The sequence below is a fragment of the Hyperolius riggenbachi genome, chromosome 9 (genome assembly GCF_040937935.1).
Source record: "Hyperolius riggenbachi isolate aHypRig1 chromosome 9, aHypRig1.pri, whole genome shotgun sequence".
Classification (NCBI taxonomy): Eukaryota; Metazoa; Chordata; class Amphibia; order Anura; family Hyperoliidae; genus Hyperolius; species Hyperolius riggenbachi.
In genome coordinates this window covers 216,500,529-216,513,123 of record NC_090654.1, presented here as the reverse complement: position 1 = coordinate 216,513,123, position 12,595 = coordinate 216,500,529, and the positions used below count along the sequence as shown (strand labels likewise).

The following is a 12,595-nucleotide window of genomic DNA, read 5'->3' as shown; positions in this document are numbered from 1 at the left end:
CGTATGGATTGAATGCGACCAGACCAGGAAATCGATGGAGAGTTCCACCTCAGCAGGTCTCCCTTCAGCTCGGACAGGACAGGTTTGTAATTTAATGCAAAAAGATTAGACGGGTCTGTAGAAATTTTTATGCCTAAATATGTAATATATTTGGACAAGACACTTTTTTAGTTTGTGGCTGAGCTCTCTTTTTTGCCGGAGCATGGCCATACTGATTTATACAAGGTGGGGTGTTCGGCTATGCGAACATATCCGACAAGCTCTTGTCAGATATATTTAGAAGGTCCGTGCTCGGCAATGGCAGAATCGAGGAAGAGATGGTAAGTCTCTGGACTATTTAAAGGCGTCTCTCTACCTAGGTAAGTATCTAACGTTATTTTCCACAGCTCTGGCTCACTTCAAAGAAAAGCGCTGACCCTCAATCACTGGTTTTCGGTCACATGATGTTTCAGCTATCATGTGACCCAGCTGAGCAATAAGAGTGGGAGAATGTCCTGCCTATCATGAAAAACTGTTGGTAATTCTTAGTGGGCTGATCTTGCATTGATTGCTGAGTATATGATTTTATTCCGGCCTCTACTGATACGAATTGACAAGACACAGAACATTTATATTCCGTTTTTCTCCTGGCGGACTCAAAGCACCAGAGCTGCAGCCACTAGGGCGTATTCAATAGGGCAGTTGCAGGAATCAGCAGTAGCAGGGAGTTTTGCCCAAGGTCTCCTCACTGAATAGGAGCTGGCTTACTGAACAGGAAGAACAGAGGTTAGAACCCTGGTCTCTGGGTTCAGATGTAGAGCTCTTAAACAGTACACTATCCAGTCACTGCTAGGTTCAGAATAGCTATCTGTAAGAGTGCAGTGCAATTTTACCATAAAGATGTGATGTGCCCCAAGAGATCTGCACATCACATCTTCATAAATGTCATGTAGGCAATTTTTACACTACAGCACATATGAAAACTGACAGTTTTTTTTTTTTTTTTGCTTTTTGCAAATGGGCCCATGACCTTTATTTATAGGTATGTTAACCATAATACAAAGCTGTAGGCTAGTTTTTTTGTTGTTTTGGCCTAAATATTGCTTAGCAGTGTTTCTTTCCTAGTCATTGATATTGATGTAAGCCATTGTCCCTCCTGATGATGGCTGGTGTTCAGTTTTATGTAGAGAGAGTGGTATAGAAGGAAACTGAGGCCACCCTGTCCTATGAGCACAACGGTTCTGCCTTACGCTCACACTGGCCTTCTGTTCCATCACCTGGAATAAAGGTTTTGCTGTGTAGAAACTTGGATCGGCTGTGCCAAAAAATGTTTCTGTATGAATTTGCTATTCAGCGAAGCCTCTCGGAGATGCCAAACTTCTTAACTGGCAACTGAAATGAAAAATTATAAAAAACACAAATATTAACCGTCCATTTTCATAGCAGCTAGACCTCTGATTCCGCCACATCTGGGCCTGGAAAGTGTACATACTTTACTCCTATACCTGCAGACTCCTCTTGCGTCACTGTGGTCTTTCAGGTTTAAAGTGTTAATGGTGGGCGTAAAGCAGAATTTGAAAATTACAAATTCCAGAGGTGGAAACAATTTCGCTTGTTCATTGGATTCGAAAGGCAGCCTAGCAGGATTTAATGTGGAACTAGAGTCGGCGTTAAAGAGGGCCTGAACTCAGAACTTCCTTTCTGCGCTAAAAGATAAGTAACAGCATAATAACATTTAAAGAAAAAAACATTTCTTTGTTACATTGGCTGGATAGTGTACTGAGGCTCTGCCTCTGACCCATGAGACCAGGGTTGAATCTCAGCTCTTCCTATTAAGTAAGCCAGCACCTATTCAGTAAGGAGACTTTGGGCTAGACTCTCTAGCACTGCTACTGCCTACTGAGTTCTCCCTAGTGGCTGTAGCTCTGGCGATTTGAATCTGCCTGGAGAAAAGCGTGAGATAAATGTTCTTTGCCTTGGCTTACAGCTTATAGAAATCCAACAGAGATCCTGCAGTTTTTACTTCCTGGGAGCACAGAAAGGGTTAACCTCCTATTTTTTTTATTAGCACAGAACCTCAAGCACAGTAGGCACAGTTCACACACAGCTGATAGCCCTGATTTAAGGCTCGTACACACGTCCTACAAATCCACCTAATTTTGGTCTTTTGGACGACAATCAGGCATGTGTACTCGTGGCAAGCGAGTAGACGAGTGACAGATAACAGGCGTTTTGCCTGATCCATCCAGAGGATCAACTCACATGACTGTTGGGCTGATATCGTTCAGCTAGCCATGTATGTACAAGTAATTTGAGCAACGTGTGCTCATTTTGAATGAGGCCATATTGTGCAGTTCGTCATTTTGCGTGTGCGTGGAGTATGCAAACGAGTAGGTCGTTTAGTTGGTTCGTGTGCGGAAAATACAAGTTGTGTAAATGGTTTAACGTGCGGTCTGTTATGTCGTGGAGTTGGGCATGCACTTTGTTGGACATTTGTACGCACCTTTACACTGGTTGAATTGCCATCAGATTCGACCAACAGGTAGATCCCTCTCTGATCGAATCTGATCAGAGAGGGATCGTATGGCTGCCTTTACTGCAAACAGATTGTGAATCGATTTCAGCCTGAAACCGATCACAATCTGTGGAGGTGCCGCTGCTACCGCCCCCTCCCCCCCCCCCTCATACATTACCTGTATCGGCCGGCGAGAGTCCCCGCTGTCTTCTTCTCCGCTCCGGCTACTGAACTTCCTGTCCAGGGGAAGTTTAAACAGTAGAGGGCGCTCTACTGTTTAAACTTCCTGCCGGGACAGGAAGTTCTGTGTAGCTGCAGGAACGGTCTGGAGCCCGAAGTGGAGAAGAAGACCACGGGACTCGCGCCGGCCGGAGCAGGTAATGTATACCCGCTGTATTGCGTCGGTCGTCGGGCATTCGAACGCTGATAACGACGCATTCCCGACCCGCCGGCGACCAAGGAAAATCTTCCGCATGGATGGGTTGACGGGAATAGACGGGAACGATCGATTTCGGACAGAAATCGATCGTTCTGTCAGCGATGCGCACGGCGATTTCACAGCTGTTTCGATCACTGTGATCGAAACAGCTGTATATCGGCGGGAAAATCGTTAGGTGTATGGGCCCCTTTACACTTGCTGATTACTTGAAGAGAATTAGAAAGGATGTTCTTTGTAAACACAAACGGGGTAAATTTCTCAGCTTTTTCATGTCTGCTTTGCAAGAGTTTAGGTTCGCTGTAATAAAATGGCTCAGCATATAGCTCAGCATATAAAACCTTTGAAAACTATTTTGATTTGCTTGTCCTTTTGGTGACAAGAAGCTATTTTTGGAACTACCACATATGATTTGCCTTTGCATAAAACCCCAAAAACACGCATCATGGTTTTCTCCATGGACAAGTGTGCCAAAGAACTTCGTCTACCAAAGATCGTTTCGGAGCCTTGCAGGGTCCCCCTTTGTCAAGGTATCTTAGACAGAAAAAAATATCTAAGATTTCTTGACAAATGACCTTGCGATGCCCCGAAACGATCGTTGGTAAGATTTTGTGTGTATGTTCAGCATGGAACAATAAATGTATTGATCCTGGAAGCAGCGTCTGGAGTCTTTTCACTGGTTAGTGTGAGAATAGGAGCCAGTGAGGGAATATGACAGAACAAGGAATCCAGTGCAAAAGACCTCAAAAAGGTGACAATAAGAAATGTACACCTGCCTGATGGCTATGTCCTTAGAATGATACAGGCAACCAATACCGTTAAAATAGACGAGATCATAGATCTTGTGCCTAGTGACCTTGCACCTCAGATTGTTATCCCCAGCAACTAGATCTAGGGAAGCAAACAAAAAGGAGAGAAGGGGAGGAGAGGTAGATTAATAGGAACAAAAACCACACCAATATTGTAAAACATGTAGGAACATTTAGCCAGTGCCTCAGTTTTGAAGCAAATTCATTTTTTTCTGTAAGGCCAGGGACCCATTTGGAATCGTGCAAGCTCTGTGTGCAGTGATTCCTTAAGCAATTGTGATTGCGTAGAGCGCTTCCAAGTGGCAATTTGCCTGTGTAAATAAAGTTTTACATACTCACCAGGTGTCCAGATGTCTGGCTTCCGCCCATAGCCCTGCCCCTAGCAGGAGAGGTCAAATGTGCTTCTCTAGCTCCAATCAGAGAAGTACATATAACCTCCTCTGCTAGGGGGCGGGGCTACGGACTGCAACCAGACATTAAGACACCCGGTGACTATATTAAACTTTTCTTTTCTTTTTTTTTAAACCAAATATTTGGCCCCCAAATTGTTGCAAAATCGATTTGAAAATCAATTTTTCAGCACTTGTATACCAACATGCTGCATGTCCTGCCATTAGCCCTAATCGCAATAGCATTATTTGGAATCGTCAGCGACTGTTGGTGATCCAGAAATGTGCTCAAAAGCGCTCTAGTGGCATACCTATTACATACAAACGTATCACCATGATGTTGCGCTCAGTCTCTGATATCCTTATTCTCTTTTAATGCCGGCTGCTGACTATATATGAGGACAAGTCTCAGATAATTTTCAACCAGGCTAGCCGCGCCAGACGTCTATACACAGGCAATCCAAATTGAATGACCTTAAAAATAAAAACACAGCAAGAGGTATGCTCTCATAGTGAGTACTGCCTCCACAGTTCACCCTTGTGCAAAACACACACTGTGCGAGGAATAACTACCACCATGAGTGAGGGGATTGACACAACCCCCCTTTCATCCCCTGCTCACCAGATAATTTCTTTCAACTTTGCATAACACTTTCAACGTCGTTCTCCAGCATCTATAAAAACCATGTAACTTTCATAGTGTAAAACCGTTTTAATATGCGCCTAAAGGGCCCCAAATAAAAACTGCGTACATAGGTATACTTGAACAATTGCATATAACTATACCACTCCACTCCGGTCCCGGTCACCTCTCACATGTCCGGGTTCGGCAGTACTAAGAAGTTGATTAGCGTGCGTCCTCCTGGCTCCGCCCTACGCGCGTTTCGTCACGTGATTTGTGACTCATCAGGGGCAGGTAGTTATTCCCTCGCACAGTGTGTGTTTTGCACAAGGGTGAACTATGGAGGCAGTACTCACTATGAGAGCATACCTCTTGTTGTGTTTTTATTTTTAAGGTCATACCAATTACATAGCCACCAGGAGATTTTGGCGCAGGGGAATGCCAATAAACGGCTTACCCTGCTCCTGCACTATTCCCCCTCCAGGCCACCATGGACACACTGGGGAAAGACGTAATTCGGCTTCCAGCTATTCCTGGCGGCCGGATTACAGTGTGTTTGCAGTGATTTGTGCTCCGTCTTCTGATGGCGCCCAAATCACTCACTGAGCGCTGCTGTAGCCGTAATTTCTATTACAGCCTATGGTGGCGCCAGCTGCACCAAATCTGTGCTGTTTTTACAGCGCTCCCTCTAGTGAGTCCCAGCCCTAATGGTTTACAGCATTCAATAAAAGCAGCTGAGAGAAAAGAAGGTGGGTGGTGGCAGGAGTTCCCAGGGGGGCCTAGCTGTTTGCTGCTGTCAGGTGGGCATTGTTATTAAGCCCAACAGTTTGCTGAAATGGTTACATAGACCCTGTGTGGCATCGCTGGCAGCTCTTGTTTTTATCTGCGTAGAAGCTTCTTAATTTGCTGACATCATGTAAATCACTTTTTAAGTACCTGGCCAAGAGCCTCTATGCGAGTCATTTCCTGCAGGGCAGACTTCAGTTCCAGACTTTAATAATCTCAGACATCATTTTTAGCGCTCTGCTTTTATTGCTGTCACATGGTTTATCATGAACTGTGCTTGTGAAAGAGCTTTAGTAGTACCCCCTGCTCTGTAATGTATAGTGCAATTGTTATTTGGCTTGTCTTGTTTTGTAATTGTCCCCAGTGTGAACGAAACTATCCGGGAATGCACGACACCTGCGTTGCTTTCTGTTGCGGTGCTAGCACCTATTCAGTGGCCTCATTTCTGGTAGCTATGTGAGGTAAATATTTTTTTGTAGGTAAAATACCTCATGAGGTATTTTACTCTTTTTTTTTTTTTTTAGCAATTCTGAAAGATTTTTCTCCATTTCCGAACATGAGCAAAAACATGGAGTAAATGCATAAAGGCCTCAATTCTGGTAGGTATGTGAGGTAAATATTTTTTTGTAGGTAAAATACCTCATGAGGTATTTACCTCTTTATATAGCAATTCTGAAAGATTTTTCTCCATTTCCGAACATGAGGTAAAACATGTGCTAAAACATCAGGTAAATGCATAAAGTGACGTAAAACATGAGGTATTTCAGCGGTAAGCATGCAGTAAATAAATAATAGTAGTGTTTGTCTTCCACAAGTCAGGATAGTCTTTGGAAGATGTTTATTTTTTGAGGGGGGAAGGTGTATTTGGTTATGTATCAACCTATAAAAAAATATATTTATAGGCATCCCTTTAAAAAAAATAAATCTGTAAATATTTGGAGTTTTATTCCCACTATTCTTTTCTATTACACAACCTGAATAGGCACGACACTAAAACAGCAATATGAACTCCACTAAAAACTGCAAAATGCATACAAATTGGCTTTATCTCCAGGTACAGGCAGGTCTTAAACTGATCGGTAAATTATGTGCTAACATGCCCTCTAATTTTCATGAGAATAGCTATTTTTGGTAAATTACCTCATGAATTATCTCATAATTTAGCTCATGAGGTAAAACATGACTAAAACCTACCAGAATTGCTAAATGTCATTACCTCGTGAGGTAAATTACCTCACGTGAGGTAATTTGTTTGATAACCCGACCAGAATTGAGGCCAAAGTGAGGTAAAACATGAGGTATTTCAGCGGTAAGCATGCAGTAAATACATTCTAGTAGCCTTTAATTGTCTTCCATAAGTTAGGATAGTCTTTAGAAGATGTTTTTTTTTTGAGGGGGGAAAGTGTATTTGATTATTTATGTAGCAACCTATGAAAAGTATATTTATAGGCATCACTTATTAAAAAAAATCGAGTAAATATTGGGAGTTTTATTTCTATCATTCTTTTCTATTACACAGCCTGAATAGGAATGACACTAAAACTGCAATAGGAACTCCACTAAAAACTGCAAAATGCATACAAATTGACTTTACCTCCATGTACAGGCAGGTCTTAAACTGATCGGTAAATTATGTGCTAACATGCCCCCTAATTTTCATGAGTATAGCTATTTTCAGTAAATTACCTCAAGAATTAGCTCATAATTTACCTCATGAGGTAAAACATGACTAAAACCTACCAGAATTGCTAAATGTCATTACCTCATGAGGTAAATTACCTCACATGAGGCAATTTGTTTGATAACCCTATCAGAATTGAGTCCTTGCCCTTCTGAGCTAATCATTTAAAAGAATAGTGAGGAAGCAAGAGGCAGGGGTAGTATACAGTTTGTCTACCTAGAGGAAGTGTATTGTCAGGTTATACTTAGTAAGTTGTACAACTTGGCCAGAGGTTGAAGAAGAATGGCCAAAGTAAATATAGTCACAGTTCATCAAAAGGGCCCTCCAGTATACTCTGTATTCTCTGGTAACACCAGTCTATTACTTCCACTTGAAGCGCCCTTACACTATATGATCTCAGCTATCATCACCACCGACCATGTGAGCTGACACTCACCGGATTTTAAGACCTTCACTCAGGTCTAGTCACACATCGGGACACTTTGGGCCGCCCCCGACCTAATGCGATCATACACCAAGCACATATGGACTCCTTTCTTCAGACTTCCAGTCTCCAGATAATAGTGACCTCAAAGAAAATGCCTCCCATGGCATAAAACCATCTAACATTTATTGGAAAATAAAAATCTTTGCACTCACAAATTTTCTTTTTTAAAATACAGTATAGAGTTTGACCACGGGCTCTCCCCCGTTTAGCTGGGCACTGGCTGGCTCTTGGATCTCCTCCCCTCTCACGGGCTGGTGTGCACTCCCCAGTTACCGCTACAAGTCAGGACGCCACTCAGATCACCCACGCTGCCTGCCGCTCTCAGGGGCCCCTCATGAGTCATACGTCTTGCTAGGTGAAACATGTTGGTCGGAGCCTGGGTGCAGAACTGAGAGAGGCAGAAAATGAATTTATAGTGCAATTTACTTTAGGAAAAGAGTACTTCTTACATATGTGTATTTTAAGTTTTACCATTTTTCTTGTTAATGGTCCTTTAATACATGCTTAAACCAATCTATCTATTGTTCAGCCTATCCTTCCCCGATGTGCTATGCTTAGCTAACTGATACACTTACCGATGTGCTATGCTTAGCTAACTGATACACTTAACCTAATCCTCGAGACATTGAAACGCTATAATGTTTCTATACTGTTGACATGAAGACTGTTGGTATGTCAGGAATCAGGCACCAAACTGCATTACTATTGGAGCAATGGCGTCCTGCTCTGTTCACTTATTTAGTCCTTGTTCACATTGTGTTTGGCTCTCGTGTCCGTTCGCTGTGGGCTTTTTTTTCTGAGTTTTTTTTAAAGCGTTTTCTGGCGATTTTCTGCATGCTCGCTCGTTTTTGTCTGCGTTTTTGTAAGCGCTTTTACAGAGCGCTTCCGTCTTTTAATCCAGGAAAAAAAATCTGGAAATAATAAGTACAATGTATTTTTTTTTTTTTAAACGCTCACGCAATCACTTGCCAAAGCGATTTTGTGAGCGTTTTGCATTTTTTCCTATACCTTCCATTGAGGCAAATCGCCTCAAAAATGGCCCAAGTACCGCTTTTCAAAGCGGATCGCAAATGAGCCGCTCTGATATGAACTCTCTCATAGAGAATCATTGCACAATCGCTTTCAGGGTGATTTTGAAAATCGCCTGCGCTTAAAATTTTACAAAAACGCCTATAATGTGAACAAGGCCTAAATGAGTTTAGTACAATAACTTGTCCTATGAGTGGAACATGCATGTGTGCCTTCCAGGAATCTGGTGGAAGAGTCTGTGTAAACAGTTCTCAGGTCTGACATGGGTAAACATCAACAAGGAATTTGGAGTCTCTTCCCAGTTTAAAAAGTGGCTCAGTAGAAATAACACTTATGAGTTAACTATTAACCCACTTTTACTCATGAAGGAAACACTCATAAAAATGGGGCCTCTGTCCCCTGCACCAAGTATTGCTTCAGAATGCAAAAAGACTCCCCCCCCCCCCATCCACCCACCACTCTAGGTTTGGTTCCCACTTGCATGGGATATGACACATACACTTTGGGGGACAGTGACTGGGGGTCTGTTGGTCGTCTGGAAATTGAACGCCGTTATCACTGCACTCCTGATCGAGCCCATGTGACCAAGATCTCTCAGCATGCCCGATTGATCCTTTTGACCGAATTTGGATGGTAATTGAAAGATCGATCAGGTTGTCATGTTGCGGCATCGATTCTCCTCCGATTTGATAAAAGGATGTGATTGAAAGGTCGATCAGCCAGTAGGATTGTGTAAGATATGGGCACCCGTCCCTGACACAAACACTTGCTCTGATCCAAGTGTGTGTGTTACAGACATGGTGCATTCACACCATGTACATTGCGTCAAGTTGTGTTGCGCAGTGTGAACGCACTGGCAACACAATTGTATGGACATGTTCACATTTCTGGATAATGTTTGTGAAAACCTCCTTTGGATGACTGTTTTGGCCGGTTCTGTATAAAGCTATGTATAAAGTCTTGCTGTACAAACATGTTGCTTGGCTATTTGATTTACGTCTAAAGGTGGCTATACGTCGCTTGACTTGGGATCCAATAATTATTATCGAATTGGATGAAAATCGGATCCACCAAGAGCTTGCCCGATTGACGATATGGTCGCATGTATCAATTGGACATGCTGCAAGATGTCGGGCCATTGTGGTTGCAGCGGTAACTGCAAATGATATAGGTACAAACTGCGAACCAGACGCTGTTTCCCCAGTCTATAAATGTGTCCTCCCTGTGTGCATTTACACGTTAACTGTCCTGTGACACCCACTGCGTGGTGCCCATCTGTCTTCCAGTTCTTCCTCTTCTATTTACGCCGCCGGTGTATAGCTTGTGACATCACATGTGCCACAAGCTATATGCCAGCAGCGTGTGAGGCGCAAATAGAAGAGAAAGAACCGGGCGACAGATGGGCACTACCTGGTGGGTGACACGGAACAGGTAATGTACAGGTTGGGCCATTTATATGGATACACCCTAATAAAATAGGAATCGTTGGTGATATTAACTTCCTGTTTGTGGCACATTAGTATATGTGAAGGTGAAAACTTTTCAAGATAGGTGGTGACCATGGTGGCCATTTTTAAGTCGGCCATTTTGAATCCAACTTAGGAAGAGGGTCATGTGACACAAACTTATTGGGAATTTCACAAGAAAATAAATGGTGTGCTTGGTTTTAACGTGACTTTAATATTTCATGAGTTATTTGCAAGTTTCTGACCACTTATAAAATTGTGCTGTCCATTGTGCTGGATTGTCAATGCAACCCTCTTCTCCCACTCTTCACACACTGATAGCAACACCGCAGGAGAAATGCTAGCACAGGCTTCCAGTATCTGTAGTTTCAGGTGCTACACATCTCGTATCTGTATAAATACACACATGAGGGGCATACTGTATGTATACACAAGGGGGAGCAGAGGCAAGGTGGTGGAGGCAGCGGGCTCGGATTCCCGAGAGATTTCATGCTGAAATTGATTGGGAATCAACCTACTTTGTATGGGCATGTGTTGAGGGATACTTAATATGATGTTACCCACATTAGGAAGTACTTTGCCACCATCGCCTTTCATAAACTGTTTCATAAAGTGCTGCATGCTATAACAGTGTTGAGAAACATAAAGGGTGTCTGGGGTAATGAGTGTCTGTGAAAAACAGCAGCCATATCTGTCATGGAAGAGGGAGCCCGGTCACCTGACCTGCATTTCACTGATTTCCTCCGAGAAAAGTTGTAATGCAACCAACAAGGAAAATATCCAACCAGGCAACCATGAGAAATCTTTACCTTTTCTCGAATAGATCAGCGGGGGGAGGGGAAGGGGAGGTTCTTTATTGCTGATATTGTGGAGAAAGCCCTCCCACAGTGGGATATCAGGACCCAGGTCCTGACAGGTTCCTGTCGGTGAACCTTGTTGCATTGTGGGAAATAACACCTATTTCCAACTGCCAAACAGCCAGTCAGAAGTTTCAAATGTCTCTTTATTTACAAGGGCATACACAATAAAGTTGTACAAACAATCGTAAAATGTGCAGATAGAAAACATTGCGGTAAGATGGTGTACTACCATCTGCATCAAAAAGGTATATCTCTAAAAATAGATATTTTTTAGCCGATCGCAATGTTAGTGGGTGTGGTTATAAATAATGGCAGTTGGTGCTGTCTAGTTTTTTTCTTGTCTGCCAGTTGTATAGATAATTGCAAGCAAGTTCATTGTGGATCAAGGAACCTGAACACATTACATGGTGAATTTCAATCATTTCTTGATCTCTCTTCACTTTGCAAAATGTTGATTTATTTTTTCCCCTTTTCGCCGAAGTTTCTCTTTAATTACTTAGCCTACACAACATGAGGTATATTCACTAAACAAACCAAGGCTCTACAACTGCTCTACTACTGGTTATTTTAGCTTCACCCGTGATTGCCAACCACAACTCTCCCCCTTCGTCTTTACTTTGGCTGCATGTTGAGTTTGCTCACTTTCTTCGACCCAACAGGTTCCCTTGAACAGCATACACATTATTAATGCAAATTATATATTTCAACCTGGAAAGTAGGTGTGAGGCAGACGTCTGCATTAATTATTGCATTACAGCAGAAATACCTCATTTTCCTTTCCCTCACGCTCTTAAAACGCCCCGTTTCCTCTCAGGTTATCTGAGGTAGATGCAGAGTCTGTCTGCTGTTACACAGGTTGCCTGTTTTTCATAACCTGTTATTGCTGTGGAAATGTTTTTTTCCAAAAAACCTACCAAGTGTGCATGTTCATGTCTGTGGAGACTGCAAGAGAAGAGCCGATCTCCTGCAATGGTAATTTTACAGTACAGCTTTTAGTGCAGGTTACCTCTGTATATATTTCTATATAACTTTCTAAGCATATATGGCCCAAGCAGCTCAGAGTGACCCAAACCTCTAAAAAAGGATAGGGGACTAAAACAGACTGAAAAGCCCTCCTGCTAAAAAGTAATGCTTGGTGTGATTTGCCTTCTTAAAACACAAGGTACTTACGATAATTCAGCTTTAATTAACATCTGTGGTTACCCAAAATGCACCGCTACTGAATATACAAATTATCTCTTTATGCCGCAGAAGCCAGGCTAGCATCCAGAACCACTGGTGTATAGTCACCCCAAGCTGCTTGGTTACTCTGTTGTACTGGTCCAAGCCCTATATCCCATACAGCCATATCAATCCCTGCCATGTACTTATGAGGACCAAAAGTCCGAAACAGGCTGTCTACATGTGGGGTTGATGCGGCTCTGTAAAATTTAAAGCTATAGGCATGCTACACACCAGTGGTTCTGGATGCAAGCCTGGCTTCAGGGGCATAAAGAGATTATTTGCATATTCAGTAGCGGTGCATTGTCGGTAACC

The 12,595-nt window shown here is 42.7% G+C and overlaps 1 protein-coding gene across 4 annotated transcripts in view; it reads left to right on the top strand.

Annotated features, from left to right (window-relative positions):
• PDZRN3 (PDZ domain containing ring finger 3) overlaps window positions 1-12,595 on the top strand; it is a 364,525-nt gene that overhangs the window by 67,810 nt on the left and 284,120 nt on the right. Inside the window, exon 1 of one of the 4 annotated variants that reach the window (XM_068253999.1) lies at window positions 11,404-11,466. The exons of the other annotated variants lie outside the window; for them this stretch is intronic. Within the exon in view, the coding sequence (XP_068110100.1) occupies window positions 11,464-11,466 (3 nt within the window). The 5' untranslated portion in view covers window positions 11,404-11,463. Of the gene's footprint in view, window positions 1-11,403; window positions 11,467-12,595 lie in introns of those variants that run through there. 4 annotated transcript variants of the gene reach the window in all.